At 36.3% G+C, this 24384-nt stretch overlaps 1 protein-coding gene across 9 annotated transcripts in view; it reads right to left on the bottom strand.

Annotated features, from left to right (window-relative positions):
• Positions 1-24384, bottom strand: part of LOC117394454 (tensin-3-like) — a 178186-nt gene that overhangs the window by 77272 nt on the left and 76530 nt on the right. For 6 of the 9 annotated variants that reach the window (XM_059014961.1, XM_059014993.1, XM_059014954.1 and 3 more), the window contains exons 2-4: positions 17278-17389; positions 8775-8812; positions 851-889 (exon numbers count right to left, since the gene is read on the bottom strand). In XM_059014961.1, the coding sequence (XP_058870944.1) occupies positions 851-889; positions 8775-8812; positions 17278-17389 (189 nt within the window). Of the gene's footprint in view, positions 1-850; positions 890-8774; positions 8813-17277; positions 17390-20947; positions 21059-24384 lie in introns of those variants that run through there. The other 3 variants (XM_059014975.1, XM_059014966.1, XM_059015002.1) reach the window with 3 other exon arrangements.

Below are 24384 nucleotides of genomic sequence, written 5' to 3'. Positions count from 1 at the left end.
CAATTAAACCACGCCATGTAGCTGTGCAAGGGTGGCCATCAACGTTCTTCACCAAGATGGCCACCAGCCACCAAACTCTTACACACACACACGTGCACACCTACACACACGTGCAACCATGTGCACAGCCTCTGCTTTTTAGTGTAAGGGACTTTTTGTATTATTTGGGTTCTGTATCAGTTTTCACAAGCAGGAGTAGATTGGAAAAAGACTAAGTTCAATTTAATGTGTGGACAATTGATGTAAATGCAATTTCTGTGAGTATTTTTCTGATACAGCTTAAGAAATATAAATCCTTTTCTATTCTAATTTCTGTTTTTTGTTTGGTGACTATGATATACTATTTCCTCATACAGGCTTTCAGTACACTCTGCAAAGCCTTATAACAAGAGGATCAATTTTTCAATAACCATTCTTACAAATTATCAGCATATATTTTCACATCTTTGCATATTTGAAGCACTGGCTTGTTATAACTTTAGTAATCTGTAAAGAGTATTGTCCTTTAGTAAAATTCTAGTTCTAATTCCTGCTTCCTAAGCAAAAATAACCACAAAACATGCATGTCAAAATAGGCATGTTATTACAACTTTAACATTGTATCTATTTTTAAACAGTTCCACATCATTATAAAAGGTCACTGCTGCCCTTCAGCCCAGAAACTCCTGCAAAACCTGCATTGTCCGTTTAATTAGGAAGCGCAATTTTACCCTTGAGATTAATATATCTATATAGTCAATGTGTATATACAATACACAAAACAAATACCATATGTGGCTGAACTGAAGAGAGCAGTGTCACAATGACTTCTAACAAAGCACATGTCTAAAGAGACAAAAAGCGAGCTTACCAGTTCATAGTTGACCGGTGGCAAACAGGCAGTTACTACCTAAAACAAAACAAAATTAAGTTAGAATCCCAAAATGGAAGTGCATTAAAAGGTTTTTGAAAATACTTTTTCTGAAAAAACATTAGCTTGATTATACTGAGCAGAAAAAGCAAAAACTTTTCTAAGCAAATTATTAACTGGCACGCAGTAATTCAATTTCCTGATTAAAGAGCTTTTGTGATACTGAGCATGAGCAAATACACCTTTTTCCCGGAACCTGTGAAACTGATAAGAAATCTTTGCATTTGCTTTGATTTGCCTCCACTTGACCTAACCAAGGGACACACATACAGTTTAGGGTATTGTAATTATAATTTTTTTTTAAATGTTGCATACAAAACACATACTAACTTAGTGAGCAAACGAGCTCTTATCACAAGTAAAAGTAGACATTAGTTAGAACAATTCACTGTGAAATATATATTAAAAAAAACTGTTTAATTTCTACCAGAACAAAAAACTAGGGCCATCTGCTGTTCACCTGCAAAAAGTACATCTCAATGTAACCCACTGTTTCCTTAAGGTTTGTTTAACATATTATTATTAAGATGGAGTTAAAACCATAATTGCTCCCAAAAAATAAGGTTATTCTAAAGTCATAGTAACCCAAAAAAACTCACAGGTTTACCAAATCATTTTTTTAGGGGCTGCAGTATAACAAAAACTCCTAATGTAATAATCAACGGTTGTATCTGATTAAGTTGAGTCAGCAACAGCAACCACCTCCCTTACATCAGCAATAAAAACAGAAACAGTAAAAAACATAAGCTTTCTGTGACACAAATTGCAAAAATAACAAACATAACATAACAAAATAGGCTTTTTTATTTTCCTTTCAAAATGCTACACCTCAAGGACGCAGGGCGTCATTTGTAAACCCCCCTCTACTCTGTAATGACAGGCTGCCTCTCTTCCAACTACATTGTTTACACCAAGTAAGGTTAGAGACTTGATCTTTGTCCACACCACAATAGAAAGTGTTGAGCAGACCTTCTGAAAGCAGCCTGGGAAAAAAAAAAAAATCTAAACATTAAACAAACTGAATCCTATCCACTTCTTAAGTTGAAAGAAGAACAACCTGCTCAGATACGAATTCCCATTATTTCATATATATTTCTAGCTTTAATGTTTTGCTTCCATAACAACTGGTTAAGCAGAGTCCTCCCTTTAAAAGAACAGATGTTGCTTAACAGATACCAAAACACATAATTGTTGGCTGTTTTGTAGAACTACCATCAGTTGTGCTAAAGGCTCAAGTATCATTATGTATGACACTGAGTTATCTAAGAAATATTTTAAATAAAAGGCTCTGTGTCACAATAGAATTGTGGCTTAGGGTATATTCAGTTTCATATTGCTTAAAGAGTAAGCAGCAGGGTTCCGAAAAATATATCATTACACGTCCCCAGGTGTTGCTACACTGTTAAAAATGACATACCTGTAATTTGTCTTTTCATTGTTAAAATCCTGACAACTTTTTACACTTATAACTTTAAAGTCTGTTTCAAGGTTCATAAAATGGAAAAGAAACATATGAAACTTGGTATTTGAAGAATAATTAAAATATTCTTTGTAGCTATAAATCAAAGATGAGATGTAAGAAAAATCATTTTTAAGGTTAAAAGAAAAAGGAACTGACCTCTGAAAGCCAGATTTTGTTTTCCACTGAACAACACTCAAATATACAATAAAAGTACACAGAACAAATTGCATGGATCACAAAGTAAGCAAAAGTTGCATAAGCATATTTTAGTTAATTTTCTACAGACCTAGAGAACAGTAACAACAACGGCATTTACATGGACAAGTCATGACAGTTTTCCAGTTGCAGTACTTTTCAGGAAATGCATTGCTATGCTGTTCTGATTTAGGAGGGGATGGGAGGGGATATATAAAATGTCCGTGTCTGCCGAGTAATTAGAAAAAGAACGATTCTGAATATCATGAGGAGAGCTTCATGTGTTGCCATGAAGATTAACACAAAATTAACAAGAGAAAATAATTAACTTGTTGTCACACACATTCTGAATTATCATGCATTACTTGTTTGTGTCTCGTTACCTTTCCAACACACACACACATACACACAAAAGTATATAAAATAAAACTTTTACTAAGTACAAGTTTTACTACTTAAAAAATAGATATGCATAACATCTAAAACTTTTATTTCATTAAAGTAGTCAATACAATAAAAAAAAGGTATGATCCTTAGGCCTATATGAATATAAGATTGAGAACAGTGGGATATGTAAAAATACATACAAGGTTCCTGAGCAGCTTCATGCACTGGCAGTTCTATAGGCAGAGTACCAGGCTGAGCATCCTAATGTTCCTGTACACATCTGCCGGCCCCTATACCCTGCCTCTGCTCCGAGAAGCCAGTGACTGCTGGTCTGCAGCTGTGGTAGAAGTGCCAGGCGCAGAATCCGCTTAACACACACACATTATAATGAAACGTGGATGTCTTGTAATATTATAAACATTCAAACAAAAGTCTTTATTTAAAGCGATACGGTACATTTATGTTGTTTGTTAACTATGTCCATTACTTATTGCACAATATGCCAATTGATGCTAACAATTCATTCCAGTTCTGTGCAGTGGAAGACGAGATAGAGCTCTGTTGTTCCTGGGACATCTCGAAAATACGACCACTTCTACGACCACTACCACTACTACGACTACTACTAATAATAATAAGACTAAAAGTTCGGTTAGTTGTGCTTAATAACATGCATTCATACAAACAATAATAGGCTATACGAGAGGTTTACATTTGCAGTGTCTTTTGTGTTCTTTCTTGTGTGTGTGTGTGTGTGTGTATGTGTGTGTGTGTGTGTGTGTGTGTGTGTGTGTGTGTGTGTGTGTGTGTGTTGTTTGGTACGGCTTTGCTGAGGAATAATGTGAGATTCCACCAGTTAAACGTGCTCTTGACTGCTGAAATGCTCTGGTTTACATTAGTTTTTACAGCTATTTTTATCGTGACAAAGCGATTGACCCTGCCCTTAAAGTCGCGCTAACCAAAGAACGTTCTTTTGCTGTTTCACGATGTATTCGTGTGACAATGTCACACAGTCATGACTGTAGAGTCGATTTTCACGTGCATGTAAACCCAGCCAATTAAAGATAATGCAATTAAATACAATGACATATACTTGTTAAAATGATGGGTTTGTGTGTTTATCCAACAAAATATCTCCTGGATGCAAATAGAAAATGCTTTTCTTCAAATAAAGTGAAATCGTAACATACCAGTTCGGTTCAGCTTCAACCTGGAACCTTTTCAGACCAGATTAATCTGCAATTTGTTGGGATGAAGGCTCACTTAGTGGAGTTTTGGTATTCTTTTGAATTAGGCTTAGAAATTGGAAAATTGATATTTTTGTAAGTTTAGTACTGCTTAGTGGTAAACAATCTGGGCTTGTGGTGAACCTAATAGGAACGTTTGGTTCCTAATAGAATCATCTGTTTAACTACCTTCCTACATGGAAATATTGTTTTATAGCTGCCCTGAAAAACATTAAGCCACAATATGCACTTAATAAATGATCACAGTCTAATTATGTAATCAGGCTTTTTATACCATAGAAAACAAATAACTACAATGCAATTACTAGTGTAAATAACTAAAGAGTGTTCTGAAAATAAATGTGGAGAATATTAAAAATCGATGACAGACAAGAAAATCTAGTTGATTACTACTGGCTGGATTTTAAAATAATACTACATACAGCTTATTTATTATTAAATGTATAGATACTTTAATAATTCTTTGGCAAAGAGCATTTACACATCACTGGTCAAATTTAAGTGGAAACCTAACATATTTCTGTCAATGTCGAATAATTTGTTTTATATAATGTACCAGTAATTATACCCAAACAAATCCAAACTGTAGGTGTATTGTCAATCCTTCTCACTGACTAATAAAAATAATGTTGTAGGGGCATTGGTTTGCCTTTTAATCTCTGCATATCTTTTAATCAGTAATATTAAATAAAAAAAAGTCTGTTTGAAAAGCTATTGAAATTGCAAACTTGATTGTGTAATGGCAATCAAAACCAGTCAAATGGAAGTCAAATCTTAGCGCTATGCTTATAGTAGATCATACAGGTATTTATTTATTTTTTTTAAATGTTATGGATTTCTGTAGACAGACAAAAAATCTACCGTTTTACTGTGCAACCACATTTCTTAGTAAATCTTCCCCTCTGTGCACTTTTCACTGTCTACTTTTCTATTCGTGTTTATTGATTAAAACCTAAAATCAGAAACCCGAAAAACACAAACAGTAATTTTGGGTAACCAGCACTATGCTAAGTATCAGACAGTTTGGGCAATAGTTTCCTGCCAAGACAGAACTACCAATAACTGCCAACTCTACTGATTTAGCCGCATCCAATCGCTTTCCCAGATGTTCTGGGTTCTGTGGTCCTCCAATTTGAATTTGCCAATTAAAAAAAAAGTATTGTCTATTTAACTTAAATGGAGGTCATTTTAAACACAATTTAAAAAAGTAGAATAATTAGGGTGCACAAATGTAATATTTTTCTCACCATTCATGTTACAGTATTTGGTTTCTGATTCTTGTTTTGTTTTCATTTTTCATTACATACTTGAAACTTAAAAGGAAATCCAGACCATTCAACTTCAGAAATTTATATATTATTATTATTTGTTACTTAGCAGACGCCCTAATCCAGAGTGACTTATAATTTTTACAAGATATCACATTATACAGACATCACTTTTTTTATTTTTTACATACAATTACCCATTTATACAGTTGTTTTTTTGTTTTTTTTTACTGGAGCAATCTAGGTAAAGTACCTTGCTCAAGGGTACAGCAGCAGTGTCCCCCACCTGGGATTGAACCCACAATCCTCTGGTCAAGAGTCCAGAGCCCTAACCACTACTCCACACTGCTGCCCCAACTTGCATGCTATAAAAGAGAGAATAAACTTGCATGCTATAAAATAGTTTTTGAAAAAGATCCAATCCAAAATACACATCAGTGGTTTCAAAATCACCATTTGGTACCAATGTTCTACTTCATTTAAAGCCCATTTAAAACATTGAAAAAAAAAAATCTTGGCTTCTAAAATGTGCATATGAGGCACTGTCTCGAAATGGGTGCAGTTAGAATGGGAGCCAAGAACTCCTATTTTTGAATCCATGCTCAACCACTGGCTAATGACCCAAGTCTTTTAACCATCTCCATGTCCCATCCACCCGACAATATCTACTGCAAATGTGCCATGCACATTAAGTGGGTTATCCTGAGTAAACCAGTTCTAAAAAAAACTGAAGGTTCTTTTGATTGATTAAACAACTACGTTAGAAACATACATCTCAATCACTATGATCTCCACAGTATGTACATATAGTACAAGAGTGATACGCAGTGTAAAGAGACTGAGCTGAGCGCCTCACAGATTCTGATACTCAATAACTTGTGCTAAAGAATGCACATTTTATTACAATTAGATAACGGTTATGTACATGTAAAATTCAACATACGTTTAACATTTGTCTGGACGTCTCATATATTCAACAACACAGGGAAAAAGCATCCGCAGCGGAGGATATTAAAACTGCATGAAACTTTGCTTGACTGTGGTTAACATCTATCTTTTAATAAATTGTGATTTAAAGCTTTTTCAGTAGGAGTCAGTAAGTCGTTTGCCATTGTTTTTATGTAACACATGACTCAATTTTAATCCTTACACTAAAGCAGGGGAGTAAATACTGCATGCCCTTGCTTGCAATATACCTGTTTTCATTCTTTGTTACCGGAGTGACATGTATCTGAACTGCTGTTGTGGCTTGAGCATTGTACTATGATGTAATTCTCATGCCCCCAAAACAGCCTGCTTTGTAAATCTTCTCTAGCCAATTACAGGGGGTATTAGGTTGCTATGGACTTAAATTATCTAGATGAATCTTGTAACGACTACCAACTGCATGTCTGTTGTATGTTCTAGGCCTGCAGATAGGATCATTTGAAACTTAGACTTTGGTAGGAGGAAAAACAATGCTAAGCAGATTAAAATGACTCAGCAAGATCAAAACAGGACCCCACAGAAAAAGGCAGTTTTAAGATTAACACGATTACAAATTGCTACTTCCTTTCTTTCGCGGTTACCTGAATATAAAGAATCTAAAAAATGAATGCATATGTGTTTATGTACAGTTTACTGTATGTTGCTGTTGAAATCGGTTAAAGATTAAAAAAGCGAAAAGGCTTAGTCATTTTGTTGTTAACAACATTTAAACACTATCATCAATCACGCAAAAATATGACATGCTGAAGAGAACAGGAAGGTATTTGTATTGTATTTACTAACTAGACTGCTACTGTGCCTACCTCCTTTAGCAGTAAGTATGCTACTCTCTAAGTATACATCTTTAAACCCTAAAAAATAAGCTTTTGAACTGCTACTGTAAATAAGTAGATCTGCATTTTACGTTACCTCTTACTACAGCTTTCAAACCTCTGCAGTTGTCCAAACTCCTAACAAATGTCTAGAGAAACAATTTATTTTTAAGGTGGACATGATTCAGTATAAAACAGAAGTCTATCACTAAATAAGGCAGCATGTTAAAGCTCCAACTTAAGTTGCGAGAATAAGCATGTAACACATTTTCTGAATGACATGCTTTATTTGACTTTTAACCACAGCTTTGCCTGAGATATGTTACATCTACTGTCTGAGATTTTGTGGTGCTTGCAATCTTCAGTCATACAGTAATAATGAATAGCTTTAGAATGACTGGAGCGCAGTATGTGGAAAGCACCTAAATACAATAGTGAAAAACAAATTGCACATGCCTACAAATTTCTTTGACTACTAGTTACTTATCAACTTTTGGCTATATATAAGTCTGATTTAGCATGGTAAGTTATCTGTGCTTTTAGTCTATACTATTTAATCTCACATGGCCTGTGGAAATGTAAATGTAATAAATCCCAATAAACCACTGCCTTTAATAATGGAAAATTATTACAGTCAGTAATACTGCTGTATAAATGCAGCTTTTCAATTCCTATAAATATAGCTTTTCAATTCCTATAAATATAGCTTTTCAATTCCTATAAATGCAGCTTTTCAATTCCTATAAATGCAGCTTTTCAATTCCTATAAATGCAGCTTTTCAATTCCTATAAATGCAGCTTTTCAATTCCTATAAATGAAGATTTTCAATTCCTATAAATGCAGCTTTTCAATTCCTATAAATGAAGATTTTCAATTCCTATAAATGTAGCTTTTCTCCCAGAAATGGAACTCTAATCCTTTAACATCTGTGTGCAAAGAAATCTGCCAAAACAGAATGAACAGGCTGCAAAAACAAGACATTTCAGCTGTAGTTGTGGTTAAATCAACATTTTAGTGGCACTTTACATAAAACGGGGGATTTGTATTTATTTATTTTAAACAGCTGGACAAAACCCCTTAAGATGTTATCCTATTATCATATAACAATATATATATATATATATATATATATATATATATATATATATATATATATATATATATATATATATATATATATATATATTGGAAAAGTTCACTGTAAAAACCATGGGATATATTCAGTTGACAAACCCCAGCAGATCTAATAACTATGTCATTTAAATCAGTAAAATATTACCACATTTTTAAATAAACTAAAGCGACTAACACTGTTGTATGTTGATTTTTGGAACTATGGGCCCCTTTATTATAAACAGTGGCAGTATTTAGATCAGCAGTTGTTAAGATCAAACTGAATCACCTCCTTTGTTCTGCAATACCTGAAACATAAATTGGTCACAACTTTATTGTAGTTAAAGCGATTGTATATATATAAAAAAAAAAAAAAACATTCATCTGCTTACCTTTGTTTCACATTTCTTATGACAGGCAAATCTGCAAACTGGAAGAAAAAAAAAACAGTAACTATAACTATCAAATGCATTTAAACAATTCTTTCAAACTTCTTATTTGCCGGTTTAATGATATGAATAACATTAAAAGAAATCCAACATTAACAACAGAAACTGTGTTGTACTGTATATTTTTTTTTTTCCCACAGCAGAAACCCAAACAAACAAACACTCAAACATATAAATGTGAATGACAAACAGTCAATCGTGATGCATTGGACAATTAGCCACATTTAACTGTTTTTATCTAGTTTGTCCATAATTAAACCAAGTGAACTTACAGTGACAAATCTTCAGAAACTATTTCTTTAAAAAATTAGGCATTGTTGCTTGTTTTATTTTGGTCCCAAATGTTTCAGGGAACCTCCTAAACTGTGTCACTGCCTCTACAACAATTCTAACAAAAAAACACTTAAGAGTCCTCGTTTCCCAAGACATCTTGTGGGAAAACTGGTTGGAGGAGCAGAACACACTGTACACTCCGTTGCCTGTTTCCCCTATACTGACAGCTGAGGTGCAGTGCTCACTGGGAATAGCAATAGATTATATTGTGGATGCATTCACAAACCAACTGTCACTGCTGATCTCGGATGGGAGTAGTATTCACGGGGAGGCACTTATGATTTTTAGTAGGTTTAAGACTATGAAATACACATAGACCTGCATGTAAGCAATCTGTTCAAGTCGGCTGACTTTTTGTTTTGCTGGTCAGCACATGCAGTATTCCACGTTGCCTAGGCAACATGATGCTGTGTGCAACTGACCGCCTAACCGTCTGTGCTTTGGAGAAAGTAAACAAGGCGTGCAACTGTAAAATTGAATCGTCCTTGATGGAACAGCGAGCAGCGCAAACTCTTGCTGCCCGATGGAAAGTTTAGAGCAACATTTGCTGACTAATTTACCAATTACAAGAGAATATGCAACAAAAACAGAGATTATAGTAAACGGAAGGCCAAAAATAAAATTGCAAGTAGTAAGTACTTACAGAAAAGCAGGAAAAGAGTTGAAACGGTATTTCAGTGAAGCGGTGTACAATTGTGAATGGATATGTGGGTGTGCGGAAACAAACAAGCTATTCAGCTAGCCGTATCTACTTTTCGTCAACAAAAAGAATGTGTAGAATAATACAGAAATGTACTAAAAGAAACTACAAAATGATATTGCAAATGATATTGGATTCAATGAGGTGCTGAAAGGTTGAGTTATCCTTTAGATTCCTCCATGCAGCCTGTACACTTGATTCCAGTTCGTTTTGGTTGCATGGTTGACTTTTCCTGATTTCCTGTCCTATTATACCCCAAACATTCTCAATAGGATTCAGATCTGGCGAATTTCCAGGCCAAAATTGAAGTGGTGTGAGACTGCTGTCTTCTAACCATTTATTCACTTGTTTAGCTCGATGGCAAGGGGCTCCATCATCTTGGAGGTGGTCTTTTCAGGTACCAGTCCTTGTGCATAGCTGTTCCCTTGGGTAAAACATGTAGAGATCCTATGCCTTTGGCAGAAAAGCATCCCCAGATATGGACAGTTTCCGGATGCTTCATCGTTGGGACGATACACCCTGGCTTGTATCTTTCTCCTTTGCGCCTTTGAACTCTTAATCCACCTCGGTTTCCAAAACAGCTGAAGTGGGACTCGTCAGAGAAAATTACTTTGTCTCAGTCATTTCTGGTCCAGTCTTTGTATTTGCGACAAAAGTTGAGGCGATCTATGATGTTTTTACAAGACCATTTTCCAAGCGACACCTTCTCACAGTGCATACAGGCACCTTCTTTCCATTGCTGTATAAGTGGACACTACTGGCCGTCCTATCTCTCAAACATGAATGGCATAGGTGGCGATCCTGGTGAGCAGTGCTGACTTTTATGCATCCAGACCTGGGTGCAGCTTTACAGCTCCCAGTCTTATATTTCTGGATGATCCTAGATAGTAGGATCAGCTGCTGATGACAAGGGCAGCAGTGTGGAGTAGTGGTTAGGGCTCTGGACTCTTGACCGGAGGGTCATGGGTTCAATCCCAGGTGGGAGACACTGCTGCTGTACCCTTGAGCAAGGTACTTTACCTCGATAGCTCCAGTAAAAAAAACTAAAAAAACCCAACTGTATAAAAGGGTAATTGTATGTAAAAATAATGTGATATCTTGTAACAATTGTAAGTGCGTCTTATAAGGGTGCCTGCTAAGAAATAAATAATAATAGTGTGCTTTGGCTGGCATAACCTCTGTTGGCTGTCTGACGTCTGCTAAAACCTGCATTATGAAGTGCAAAAATCATGCTTCTATAGCTTAAATATACTGGTTACCACTTCTAACTGTTACCTTTTGCTTCTAATTGAGTAAGATTTGTGACATTTTTTCAGATATAGTGTGTTTTCGTGTTAGATTTCGAAATGTCAAATTTTTCAATTTTTGTCAGTTTTTCGTTAAGTATATGGAAAACTATAAAGCAGTGTTAGCGTAACATTATTTCATTTGTCTTTATGAAACAAAATTTGATCATTCTAGGGTGATGCAAAACTTTTGGCCATAGCTATACATTATAATTGTATGTTCTAGACAAGTGAATACAAAACAATGTCTAAAGCCTTTGTTATGTTCAAATAAACCGAAGATGTTGAACTGCAACAAGCTATGAGTCATCTGAATTTCATGGGTGTTGAATGGAGAAAACAAGCCTAAGCAGAGGAACAGAGATGGATAGGCAAGCCATTTATGTGTTTTTCAGTTGATATCTGCTCAAAACACATCACATGCACAAAAAACAACTAAGAAAGAATAAATGGATACATTTTCAATTTCAGTAGAAAGGTAAAGTGTTTTGTATATTCTCAGCTTTCATTACATTTGACTAGTAGTAATTACCAAAACGTATGTAGTTGGTTTATTTAATCGCTATGTGTACGTTACAAGAAAATGTTTTTATCCGTCATCTAAAAAGTTGTTGCATGCCTTGCAAAGTCACGGCAAGCCAGTGTCAAAAAGTACAGTTTTGGTGCCGCTTATGCAGTTAGTTTTTAGAGACAATTGTTACTGCATTGGTGACGATGATGATGGATGGCTGTCAAGGAGTGTTGTTTTTTTGCTATTCATCACAAGCAGCTGATTATGGTAACATAATCATTTTTCCATAGACTGTATGTACGGACCAGGATACTAGGAGGAGGAATAATCCAGTTGGATACAGTAAAACCTCTATTATCCAAAATGTTTGGGACCATGTGGTAGGTGAGAATTGCAAAATCACATCACTTAAATATCAGTTTATTCCTGTTAAATTGTTATTACATAATTTCCCAAATACTCCCAGAAACAATTACAAGACAACTGATTTACCTTTAACACTAGAACCAACACGGCAGTCATTTTGACAATTTGAGATTTTTACATTTAAAATACTCTGCGTGCCTGAAAGTTGTGTGGTTGTCCATTTATGACTTTTCCTAAATACATGTATTAAATACCCTGATGGCATTTGAAAGGCAGGATCACGAAAATAAGGAAATTATAATCCCACCCACCCAGAACCGCCAAAGCAGTCATTTTGACTGCCTTTTACAATACATGTTTTTATTTTGAATATAACCTACAATATTCTATTTTTTTTATATATACAGCCTGTTGTTATCTCTACTGGACCTGACAGCCATCAATTACTTTGTTTTGTACAAGGAATGCACAGAGGAAAATATCAGTAGGAGAGATTTCATCTTGAAGCTAGCCACAGCACTTCGGCAGAAACATTTCGATCAGAAAACTGCAAAGCAGCAGTATACTGCAGCTCAACCTGGATTCAGTGCTGCACTGAGTGACACACACAAGAGAAAATATGTTACTTTAATTTCAAATTAAAAAATAATTGTTTTTACAGTTTTGTATGTGCATATACCTGTTTACACTTCTTTACACACTAGTTTCTTTTTAAATGTTTATTTTATTATAGTTTTTCATTTTTTGAAGTAGTGCTTTATATCTGGTAAGTTAGAAAATAAACCCTTTTATATGTTTAATTGTTCATTTATATAAGGCATTTCGGTTGTGCAGATGTTTGATATGATGTGCTTGAGTAAAACTTTTGAGTTGTATCCGATAGTTAGTCTTTCATTTTAATATTGATGTTATTTAAAATGTAACCCTCATAACGACTGCCGGTGGCAGTTTTAGGTATGAGTATAACCACGGCGGTGACAAAGTGACAAAGTGTAGTCTTACTGCTGTATATAGGTGACATTTTTTACTGGCTGCTCCGAACTAAGCATGTGGAAGCGCTTGTGGCAATGTATCATGGCCAATAAACATTAAAGGTCTGTGGTAGGTGATTTTCCATAACTTTCTTGCAGAACACCTGCAAGAAACCTTGTCAACAGATTACGTTTATCTTGCACCCAAGAAAATTTCAATTCTTTTGGTTCAAAGGAGTCGCTGGCCACCTTGACCTACATCCATAACACATAATACCATCTCATAACAAATGACCATTATGCATTTTTATCAAAACCAGACAGATGGTTCTCATTTTAGTTCAACAGAATAAAAGCTTCTCTGACATCCCCACAGCAGAGCAACCTCATTAAAAACACAGACACATTCTTCTATTACTGTTTAAATCAATGCCTGTTCATCTAAAAAATGGTGTGTTTCTCTCTTGGGGACCCAAATGTAACGGGCCATCCATTTATTCATTCTGCCAGTGCTGCTATTGAAATCAGGTCTACAGCAGGTACTGCTGTCATTCTATACATATCAAGTTAGGTATTGCACTATTCTTTTACTGGTTATGTAGAGGGTTGGTTTAAATGTTTTACCATGCTTTCACTATGCTTTATTACACTTTGCTATACATTTACTATGGTAAGCTTTTATAAGGGAACTACATTCCTCGAATACTTTAATTTGCCTCTCCACATTATATATAGTTATTTTCTGTTTTAACAATTATATTTCTGTTATATTTTCTGATCCGTTATTTGTTTGAGAGGAATTGGATTATAAAATAAACTTCACGCACAATACAGAGACTTTTCTTTTGCCGATTTAGCAACCAGTGTCACCAGGGGGCTGGCTGCAACTGCATCCATTAAGGGACAAAGTTTCCTCTGTCTAGAAATATGGGAAACACTGGCACATTAACAGCCAGTGCTGTCATCAAGACAAGGGTACTGCAGATCCATAGGTGCCTGAGGTCCTGTACAGCCAAGTTTGATATACAGCTCCTGCTACTTGGAGGCAGACAGCACTGTGATTAGAGGAAGGAATGTGATTAGAGGAAGGAATGTGATTACTGCATCCACTGTAGTACACTGCTATTTTCAATACTAATTGTCTTTTATAAATGTTGGAAATGTTTTCCTGCCGATCAATGACTCAGACATCAATAGGGAACAACCCACAATGATGCCTACAAATCTACACATTGAAAGCTATTTCACGAGACAGGAAAAAGGGACAAGTAAAGGGACTACTAGAATAAAGACTGAGGGCCAAATGTTGAAACGACTTGCGTGTGTCGCAAGGGTAGTTGTAGAGATTTTTTTCCGTAAGTCCTTTTTGCGAAAAAAAGTTGTGCTTTTGAGTGAGATTCTAAATAGATGCTGCGTTGGAAAAAATGGTTTTGTGAGTTATTCACTCGCAAGTGTTTTTCCCTCAAATTTAGGGGAGGTGTCATGAATAATCCTGCAATTGCAATTAATGGTGTGTGCAATTTGATATTTATAATTTATAATTTTGATATTTATTGTTGATGTTATCACAATGAAATAATATTGAATTCAAGACTTCTTTGACAAAGGTTTGAAAAGACATTTTATTAATAATTATTTCTGGAAAACATCTCAAATAATCATTACATTTATTTTTATAATAATTAACAATAATTAAACTCGCCCAATTTCACATAGTAGTAACCATCATATGAATATATATATATATATATATATATATATATATATATATATATATATATATATATATATATATTAATTTAACAAAGATTAATTGAAATTATTTTAAAACGTAATTTGACAAACAGTATATTCTTCCTTCCAGTTCTAACCTACTTCAACAAAGCATTATTGATTCTTAATAAAGCATTGTATTAGTGGTTTGTGTCTTCTTTTGTAAATATACCATCAAAACGTTTCGATAGTGCACCTACTACACCGTCAGCAAGATTTTACTCCGTGAGCGTGCGTGACTGAACACCCCGAGCGTCTGCAGCTTCAGAGGATCCGTAGAACTGTTGGCGCTTGTGTCACGTGATGTATTGCTTCATGCGAACCAACTGAACCTTTGATTCTCAACACTGTTTGCTTCTAATGGTTCGGAGTCGAAACGGGTGAGGCTTTGTACCCATCACTAGTTTTTGGTACTTTCTGGTCCGTGACGTCACCACACACGCCACTCAACAGCTGCTCGACCACATATGGTGTCCTGCGTGGGACAATCCGCCACAAGCTAGTTTTCACTTCAGTGAAGTTGGCTACAATATTTGTTTTCATTAAAAACTTGTTGTTTATTGAAATTAATATTCAGCTTTCATATTGAAGCTTGTTGTGTACTACTCATTCAATCAAACCAAGCAGTCTAGCAATTTGCTTGTATTGTTCAAGACATTTTTCAAATCAAGTAAGCTTATTTCATTTGTGTATAAAAAACGACAATAGAGTTGCAGTCCTTCCTTCGTAGCCAGTGTCGTCTTTATGGCACGGAAATGGTAAAGTAATTATATGTCCCTGGCAGTGGACTGTCTCTGTTTAGCACACGCAAGAACTTGCAGAATGGATAAAACTGTGTTGAGAATTGTAGGAAAACACATTGGAGAGCAAAACATTTAATGACATTTTTAACTTTCATAGCTGAAGAGGTTCTGGGGCTATGCCTCGTGATGCCCAAATAATGCATCTTCATTTTATAAAAAGTTGCGATGGTTATATCCCTCGAGAGAGAGTTGCGGTTGATTTCCTGTGTCAATTCATGTTAATTTATTAATTTCCGCAGTGCTGCGTTAATTGCAGTTTCTCCACAACTCTTTTAGATTTCACTCACTTGCGATTTTACTCAAAACATTCGCAACGCAAGCAGAGCTGCGAGAAAGATGAGAACATCTGCAAGACCTTTGAATATTTGCCCCAAAGTGCTTGTGACTTTAACAACAGAATAGGGGTTTTCCCTCAACTACTCGGAGAACCGCCTTCGCTGAGGTGAGGCCGAACCGATCGACCTCCAAGGCCGGGAAGCGAGGAACTTCCCCCAAGGGGAAACTAAAGAAGGATAGAGGACGAACACATGGGGTCGTCCCCCCTCCCCCCAACTGTAAGAGCCACCTTCGATAAGCTGAGTCAATGACTAGCTCGAAAGTTGGGCGCAAACTTTGCTCTCCGAAGGGGGAGACTGGCATGGGTGCAAATGAATAGATTTAAGCAGAAGAATGGAAAACGAAATGTAGTTAGAAAACTTTTGGCCGGGGGTCCCCTCTGACCAGCAGGAACCTTCCTCTTTGAGGGTGAGACAACGTTGTCAGCCTCTAAGGTTGGGAAGTGAGCTTCACTTGCCCCCAGAGGGGACCGTTGCAGAGGTGACACAGCAAAATGGAGGAGGATGGGAGGGTGGAGGAAAGTGAAAAGCAAGACAAGAATTAGGGAGCTGGTTACAGTTTAAATAGGGTGACTGACAGGTATTTTAGCGGGATGACACAAGGGAGGAGCCCCAGCTCCGAAATACACTGAGGTTCTACTAAGCCAAAAGAGTATCTAATCCCTCTTTGCCATTATGTAATTGTAAACAGTATTTGTTTTAAATGGTAATGTATCACTTGTTGTAAGTGTCCCCTGACCTAATCTGCAATTATACACAGGGCCATTGCTCGCTTTTTTTTATGCCATCTGTGTTCAAGGTGCTTTGAGCTAACTTTACAGTCGGCTACGCAGTACAGTGTCTTTCTAGTTAATCCCCTTGCTCCAATTTGAGACACTGCAGACATACAACAATGCCCACTCATAATAATGCTGTATGCCAGGGGGAAGTAAAACACACCATTTGCGTTTTGCTATAAACGTAAAAGCAGTTCCTCACAATAAAAGGTTGGCTAATAAAATGAAGAAACTAGCATAAGAAGGGTTATATGAACTGTAACGTCAGTAGAGCCAGCCCAGCGTCATCAAGTGCAAGCTAACATTAATCAATTTAATGCACACTAGTTCTGCACCAGATGCCACTGACTCAGTCAAGTTCTCGTAAGGTTAATACCATATAAAAATAAATAAATAATTAAACCCCCTGATGCACTCAACTGAACTCATAAATCAGATTAATTTCTTAGAACAAGGTAGCAACTAGTAAGATTAAATTGGACATCATTTTTGAAGCACTAGTCAGGAGTATTCTCTGCATGGTATAAGCTATTCTACTATACAAAATATATGCACCTTAAAGGTTAATTGCATAGTACTTGCAATCACTTACCTCTGCATGAAACACCGTCTTTGTTGATCACCTGTTTGCAGGTAGCACAGGTTTTGGGCTTCTTGAATGTCTTGGTCTTGAAAGTGTGGGAACTTGAAGCTAATCCTTCAGGCTGTAATAAAATAAAAGTATATTTTCATTTAGGACATAAGCAGTAACAGTGGTAGTGAGAATTCTCAAGACCTTAACCTTGCGTCTTTTGCAGCTTGCATGCCAATACAGTGCTACAGATACATTTTACTTGTAGACTCACTTTAACACATTACATATGTACAGCACACACATTTGCATATCCCCAAAGACAATTTTTAGTGGAGTAATTCACAGGTATTTCACATTTAACGACTGGGAAATGGTATGAGGTTGAAGTTACAGTTCTTCAGATGAATGAGACTTAAAACGCTATTTGCAAATACAGTTTGCATTTACATAAATGTTAACTTAGATAAGGTAGTACAAGAGGTGTTATTCAGGTTCTGTGAAACCAGATGGAAATGTGCAAACTGTAAATCACACAGAGTTTCCATAAAAAAGTAGACTTGATCTGGTATCTAGATTTCAGTTTTGCATCTTAAAAAAAAGTATTAAATAAAATAAAGGTTAAGGGCCTCATTCACTAAACGGAGGTATATGACCAGAATTACCGCGTGGCAGGGGGAAGCCACACCACCCTCAAAAATGAAGCAGCGGTGGCTCTATTCACTAAGCTAATTAAATGCACAAATAAAGCAAGCTAAATGATTCATTTGCAAGCTGTTACATTGTGCGGAATTATGCACAAGGTTTACACACACTTTATTATAATATATATGGATGCTCGAAAGAAAAGGTAAGCAAGGTTCTGAGTTTGTCAAAATGAGGAGGGGGAGGAGGGGGAGGAGGAGAGGGAAGGAGGGGGGGGGGTGTCTTGCTTGATCCAAAGACTCATAGGGCAGGATTTTCAAGCGGTTGTAAATGATAACTCCAATTTTAATCAAGAAATTGGTATGTACCATTGATTTTGGCATTTTCAAGCGGTTGTTATGCCTATTTCGTTATTAAATAATCGTCCTAACGTGATTTCTGAAATTGTTATATTTTAAAGCTATTTTAAGCATAGCCTGCTTAAACATCACACATACATGGTGACTATATAAATATATTAATATAGCCGAAAGTATTGCATATACACCTGCCTCGTAATCTTCATATCCCAGACTGTCTGCAGATGTACGAGTACATTGTAACATTGGAACCTGAGTCGATATGAAACCATCTTTAAAAATGTAACAAACATTTAATGAAAACAAGTGTCATTTAAAATGGTCTGTGTTGGCTGCCAAAAAATAAAGGAACATGCAGACAAAATAGATTTAAAAAAAATAAAAAATATATAAATACTTGGAATGACATATTCAGCAACATTTTCGAGTTTTATAAACATTTAAAACCACAGATGCCATCAAATTATCATTAAATTATATAACATCATATATGCCACTGGAGCCTATCAACCTAAAAATATATATATATTATTAATAAAAATAAACAATAAAAAAAACACCTTATACGAATAAGCAGACGTAAAAAGCTAGTGCTTCTCCCTCTGTTACATTGTCTATTATTACAAAGGCACTTAATTAAGAGGCTGTGTGGTCCAGTGCCTAAAGAAAAGGGCTTGTAACCAGGAGGTCCCCGGTTCAAATCCCACCTCAGCCACTGACTCCTTGTGTGACCCTGAGCAAATCACTTAACCTCCTTGTGCTCCGTCTTTCGGGTGAGACGTAATTGTAAGTCACTCTGCAGCTGATGCATAGTTCACACACCCTAGTCTCTGTAAGTCGCCTTGGATAAAGGTGTCTGCTAAATAAACCGATAATAATGATATCCTGATCTACTACTGTTGTGTGGTTAGAGTCAAGGTGTAGTGTATCTACTAAGAAAGCAGTACGTTCCTCTGAATTAGCAGTTGTAAAGCTCTGTGGGATGAAAATAATGTACAAAACACAGTTGACTTGATCATCATTGCCTTGTCGCAAACAGACTCTGAATCGTTCATTTTTCCATTTCATTTAAATGCTATTCATGTGCTGCATACACTTTAGGGTGAGTCTGTCACTGGTAGCACGGCTCCAGAATTCGGGATTTTTTTCATTAAAAAACGTAGTAATATTTCACTGACCAGCCGTTGTGTCGGTATGTTCGCTGCACTAAAGGTTTCCACTAAATCAAACGTGTTGACATTACTTGCTTCTCCACTTGCTGTGCTCTTGCTGTGCTCCGAAGCGTGTGCCGTCAAGCCGACCACTTTTTTTCACACTGCAGACTCACCATGCAGCCGCCCAAGAGCTACAGTGTCGGAGGACAACGCAGCTCTCGGGCAGCTACAGGCAAGCCCGCAGGCGCCCGGCCAGACTACAGGGGTCGCTGGTGCGCGGTGAGCCAAGGACACCCTGACCGACCTAACCCTCCCTCCCCCCGGGCGACGCTTGGCCAATTGTGCGCCGCCTCTTGGGAGCACCCGTCCTCGATCGGCAAAGGAATAGCCTGGATTCGAACTCGCGACTTGCAGGCTTAGAGCGCATCCTGCACTCACGTGGAGCGCCTTTACTGAATGCGCCACTCGGGAGCCCCCTGTGCTCTTTTTTTTAAACAATCCTGTGATTGTGACACCACCTGGTTTCAATAAGCATACTTGCCAATATTTGGAAACTGTTCAGCCGGACGCTCGTACCCGGGGGGGGTTATACGCATCATACACATGGGAGGGGTCGTACGCAAAAAACACTCTATCATATAATAATAGACGTATCCCCTCAACTCAACACCACACGACCAGCATGACAGTAAACATAGACACAATGAAGCGTTCCTACCTTTGTATACTGGTAAGCTGGTGTTCAGCCGCACGAAGAGCACAGCGTGTGGTTTTCACTAACTCTACTGTGCAGAATAAATGATTTTTTTTTTCTATGTGTAAATATCGGGACTTCCTTCCTATGCATCGGGACGCAGGACATTTGCTAGGAAATTGGGAGTTATTGCTGCCCTTAAAATATATAATGCCGATTTGGACAGAAATCAATTCTTTAGAACACAGTAAAGTCTTCACTTTCTGTATGTAAAAGGATTGCTTTATTATTATTACCTCTACAATCTAACACAATGTAAAAATGTAAGATGATTTCTTGTATGTGAATGAACAGCTATCGTTAAGCTTAAACTTAAATACCTTACAAATTGCAATTAGCAGCAAGTTTCCCTATAAGGGCCCCAACTTGGTTGGACTGTGCATTCCATCAAGACTTTTCTTTCTTTCTTGAAAGCATTTTTCTTAGCTGGAATTGTACTCACTAAAATCCAGTTGTGATCTTTAAGTCACCTTGGAAAGAACAGTATTCAATCATCTTATAAATAAATCTGTACAAGCGTCCAAATGCTGCTTTCAAGTTGAACTATTTTAAACAAATCTGTCTTCATTGCTGTATTTAAAACATGTTCTAATACTATGCCCACGTGTCTTAACATCGTTGCACTTTTATTTACTTTGTACCATTTGCATTTTTAATGAGTGATTGCATAAAGTAGGGGTTGTTAGAATGCTTTCTATCTGAAATGGTTTACTTCCTTGTGATTGAAATTCTAAAAATGGAAAGTTGTCCAGTTTAAAGATTAAGATTTAGCTACTCACCATCATAGGCTTGAAACATCTCCATATGTTGCAATCCATGTGCACTTACTTATCTACAAAAACAGTGCCATTAATGTGTATGTGCAGCCAGCTTGTGGCTGCTGCTATATACTAAAATGTAGGCAACTACAACTACTCCTTCAGCACAGACCCACTTTCAAGTTTTTTTTTCTCTCCTAAGGAAATGCCCTATCGTGACCCTTGAAGCCCACTGAAAAGTTCAATTAAGTAACAAACTGAATAGGCTCTTTATAAGTGTGACGGCACCAACTCTACCAACACCGTCTCATAAAAAAAATCACATCTGCACACATATATCTGCACATCTGTATTCAAGTAATACTGAAATATATATTGTATGCTGCTGTACTGTAAACAGTGTAGAATAAAACTTACATGTGTGATTATTTCGGTCTTTGAGCAAATTATTTTGCCTTGCAAAAACAAATACAAATATAGTGATTTGTATATTTATAAATCTAAATTGTTATTTTTTTTTTTTTTTTTTTTTAAATGAGCTCTCATTATGGGTTCTTTATATGTATCTAATTTGATTGAACTGATTTATTATCCAAACAATCAAAACAGTGTGTTAAAATGAGGCCCAGTAGCCAAGTGGCGCTCTCAATATGGTTTCTTTTGAAAATGTTCATTTACCAAAGTTATCATCATCTAAAATAAAAACATATAATATTGTCAAAAAGCAGTCTCCGTCTTTATTCCACAGGCACGGCACTGTCTGGTGCTGATCAGGGTCTGCAAAACCTGTTTTCTAAAAAGTGGTAGTTCAACCTTCCTATGATTTATGAGAATATTAAACGTTTAATACTTTTCTTTATTTCTTTTTCTTTCTTTATTTCGCTTAAAAAACAGTGATTAGACAAACATGGATTGACATTTGCACTTTAAATACTGTGTTACAGTAGTCTTAAATAAAACAATACATTTTTAATTGTGTTAGTTTTTTCCTCTATAACTTTATTTTCTAAATAACAAGGCGAGAACATTACAAACGTTATTTCAAACTCGCTTGAAGTTTAATGTTTGAGGTAACTATCCTCCTAAATTGCTTACTATAACCCCCTTGCAAATAAGGCCACGGTCTCAATGGGTTAACTTCCAACATAAATAATAAATACATAAATAATGAATCAATGACATGTATCTCATAATAATTTACTGATTTCATGTTCATTCAATAACATTTTTTTTTATTAAAGTTTGTATTTCAATTGATGCCCATTTTTAACACCCCGCAATTAATTGGTATTCGCAGATTGAGCAACATCTTCAAAATCTGTTCAGGAACTGTGCATTTGCTCAAAGACCATTTCGCAATTTGAGTATATTGCTTTACTCAAAGACCGAAGAAGCTGTCTGTTTTTTTCTGTATATATATAGATATAGATAGATAGATAGATAGATCATTTGCAAACCATAACTGAAATCTTACAAGATTTTGCATGATACGTTCTATTAATAAAACAGTTATGCTTGAATGACTGTTCCCTATCCGTAGTAAAAAACAGAACAGGAAAGATAAAATTAACTTTTTTTCTTCCTCTTGTACTTATTACATTATAAAAGTACAGTATGTTGCAGTGGGCACAGAGAATGAACTGCTTCCTCACACATGCACTAAAAAGATAGGCCCTTTAAAGATCGGCTTCACAGTGCCACACTATGGAATAACAGAGAGGACTTCAGTCTCCATTGCTGCCACCATTTATATGGTAATCGATTGTAACCACAACTGCACTTGTCCATCTGAAACCGCTCGCTTCACAATTACTTCACAATCACATGACATGTGAGAAGTTGACCACCAGAGGTTGACTGTCATTTTCCTTTAAACTAGTCGACTTTCCAGAGCTACCTCTACTACCTACAGTGTTAGTCATGAACCAATCAAAAACAAAGTACAAAATTGTTTAACAATCAAGTAACATTGAAAAAAAATAAAAAAAATCATATTTTTACAGTATCAACTGTAGATCATGAATACATATCATATATTTGCTACAAGATTTCACCTCCTGGAGCATGATGGTGCTGCCCATAACTATAAAAACTCATAAATTCCGAGCTACCATAAAAGTAACATGCTCTCACAAAATGTCTTTCAAAGTTACAAGACTTTCCAGACATGGTGCTTCCATGTTCTTGACTCAGTCAATGAATCATTGTATCAGTGCTTAAGTTTGTCAGACATACCAGGGCCTGTAGCAAATGTGATCTGGATTACTCATGTTTCAGCTATTATAAACTTGTGCACATTACAACAATGCACATGACACATTTACAATGCACATTTAGTAGCAGAGACTTGAAAATGGTATTGTTTGGTTCAGGAGAATATTATACAGTACTTCATGAATGACAAATCATTTTACTGATTTTCCACTCCAATAAGTCAATTAAAAAAATTATATATATATATATATATATATATATATATATATATATATATATATATATATATATATTGTGAGATAGCTGGTTATGAGAGACAGCAGGGAGGGGGTTAAAACCTCCCTGCGAGAGAAACATGTGCGGAATGCACATTTTGTTTAATTGTTTATTGTTTAATTATCACCCGCACCAGATATATATTGTAAATTAATGTCAGGTGCAGGGTATATAAGACGTGCAGCTTGGCTGTACGTGGCTGCTGAGTAGAAGGAGACAGAAGACGTGCTCTGTTTCCGAGCAGTCCTAATAGTAAGTGCGGTGTTAAACCAGTTTGTGTTTGTGTTAGCAGGTAAACGGCTTAGCCGTCCTGCAAGTTAGTGAGGGAAAAACCTGTGTAGTAAGTGCTCCAAATCGGAGTTAGGTGTTTGTTTGTGTTTTGTTTATTTTTGTGTTTATTAAAAATTAGCGCGTAAGCGCTTGAAAACTCCATTTCCTGTGCTGGGTCATAATTTTAAAGGGGCATGAACCCGAGTGAGTGCCGGTCGGTTACAATATATATATATATATATATATATATATATATATATATAATGTGGAAGGGCGAGGAGCCCTGCACATGAAAAGGGGGCAGGGCAAAGCCCTGCCATAAATGTATTATTTATTTTTAGAACAGGGTACCCCTCCACCCCTGTGCAATTTATTATTTTGTATTTGTTTTGTTGTATTATTATTATTATTGTTATGATTTATTTATTTATAAATGTGACGACGAAGGGCCGTATATTTTGTTATTGTTTTACAGGAAGCCCCATCCGCATTAGAAAACCTTGTGCAGAAGGTGACCATCTCCCGAGTTAATTAATTGTTTAATTGTTGCTAAATCAGGAGATGGTCACCTGTATATAAGCCTGCAGCTCTCTCTCTGCGCTCAGGGTGGGTGTTCAGAGGAGAGAACGTGAGAGAGCGAGGAGAAAAAGGAGAAAAGAAAATTTGAAAAAAACAACATAGGATCAGTGAAAGCAATC

Source organism: Acipenser ruthenus, chromosome 3 (genome assembly GCF_902713425.1).
Source record: "Acipenser ruthenus chromosome 3, fAciRut3.2 maternal haplotype, whole genome shotgun sequence".
In the NCBI taxonomy this organism is placed as follows: Eukaryota; Metazoa; Chordata; class Actinopteri; order Acipenseriformes; family Acipenseridae; genus Acipenser; species Acipenser ruthenus.
This window is presented reverse-complemented; position numbering and strand designations above follow the sequence as displayed.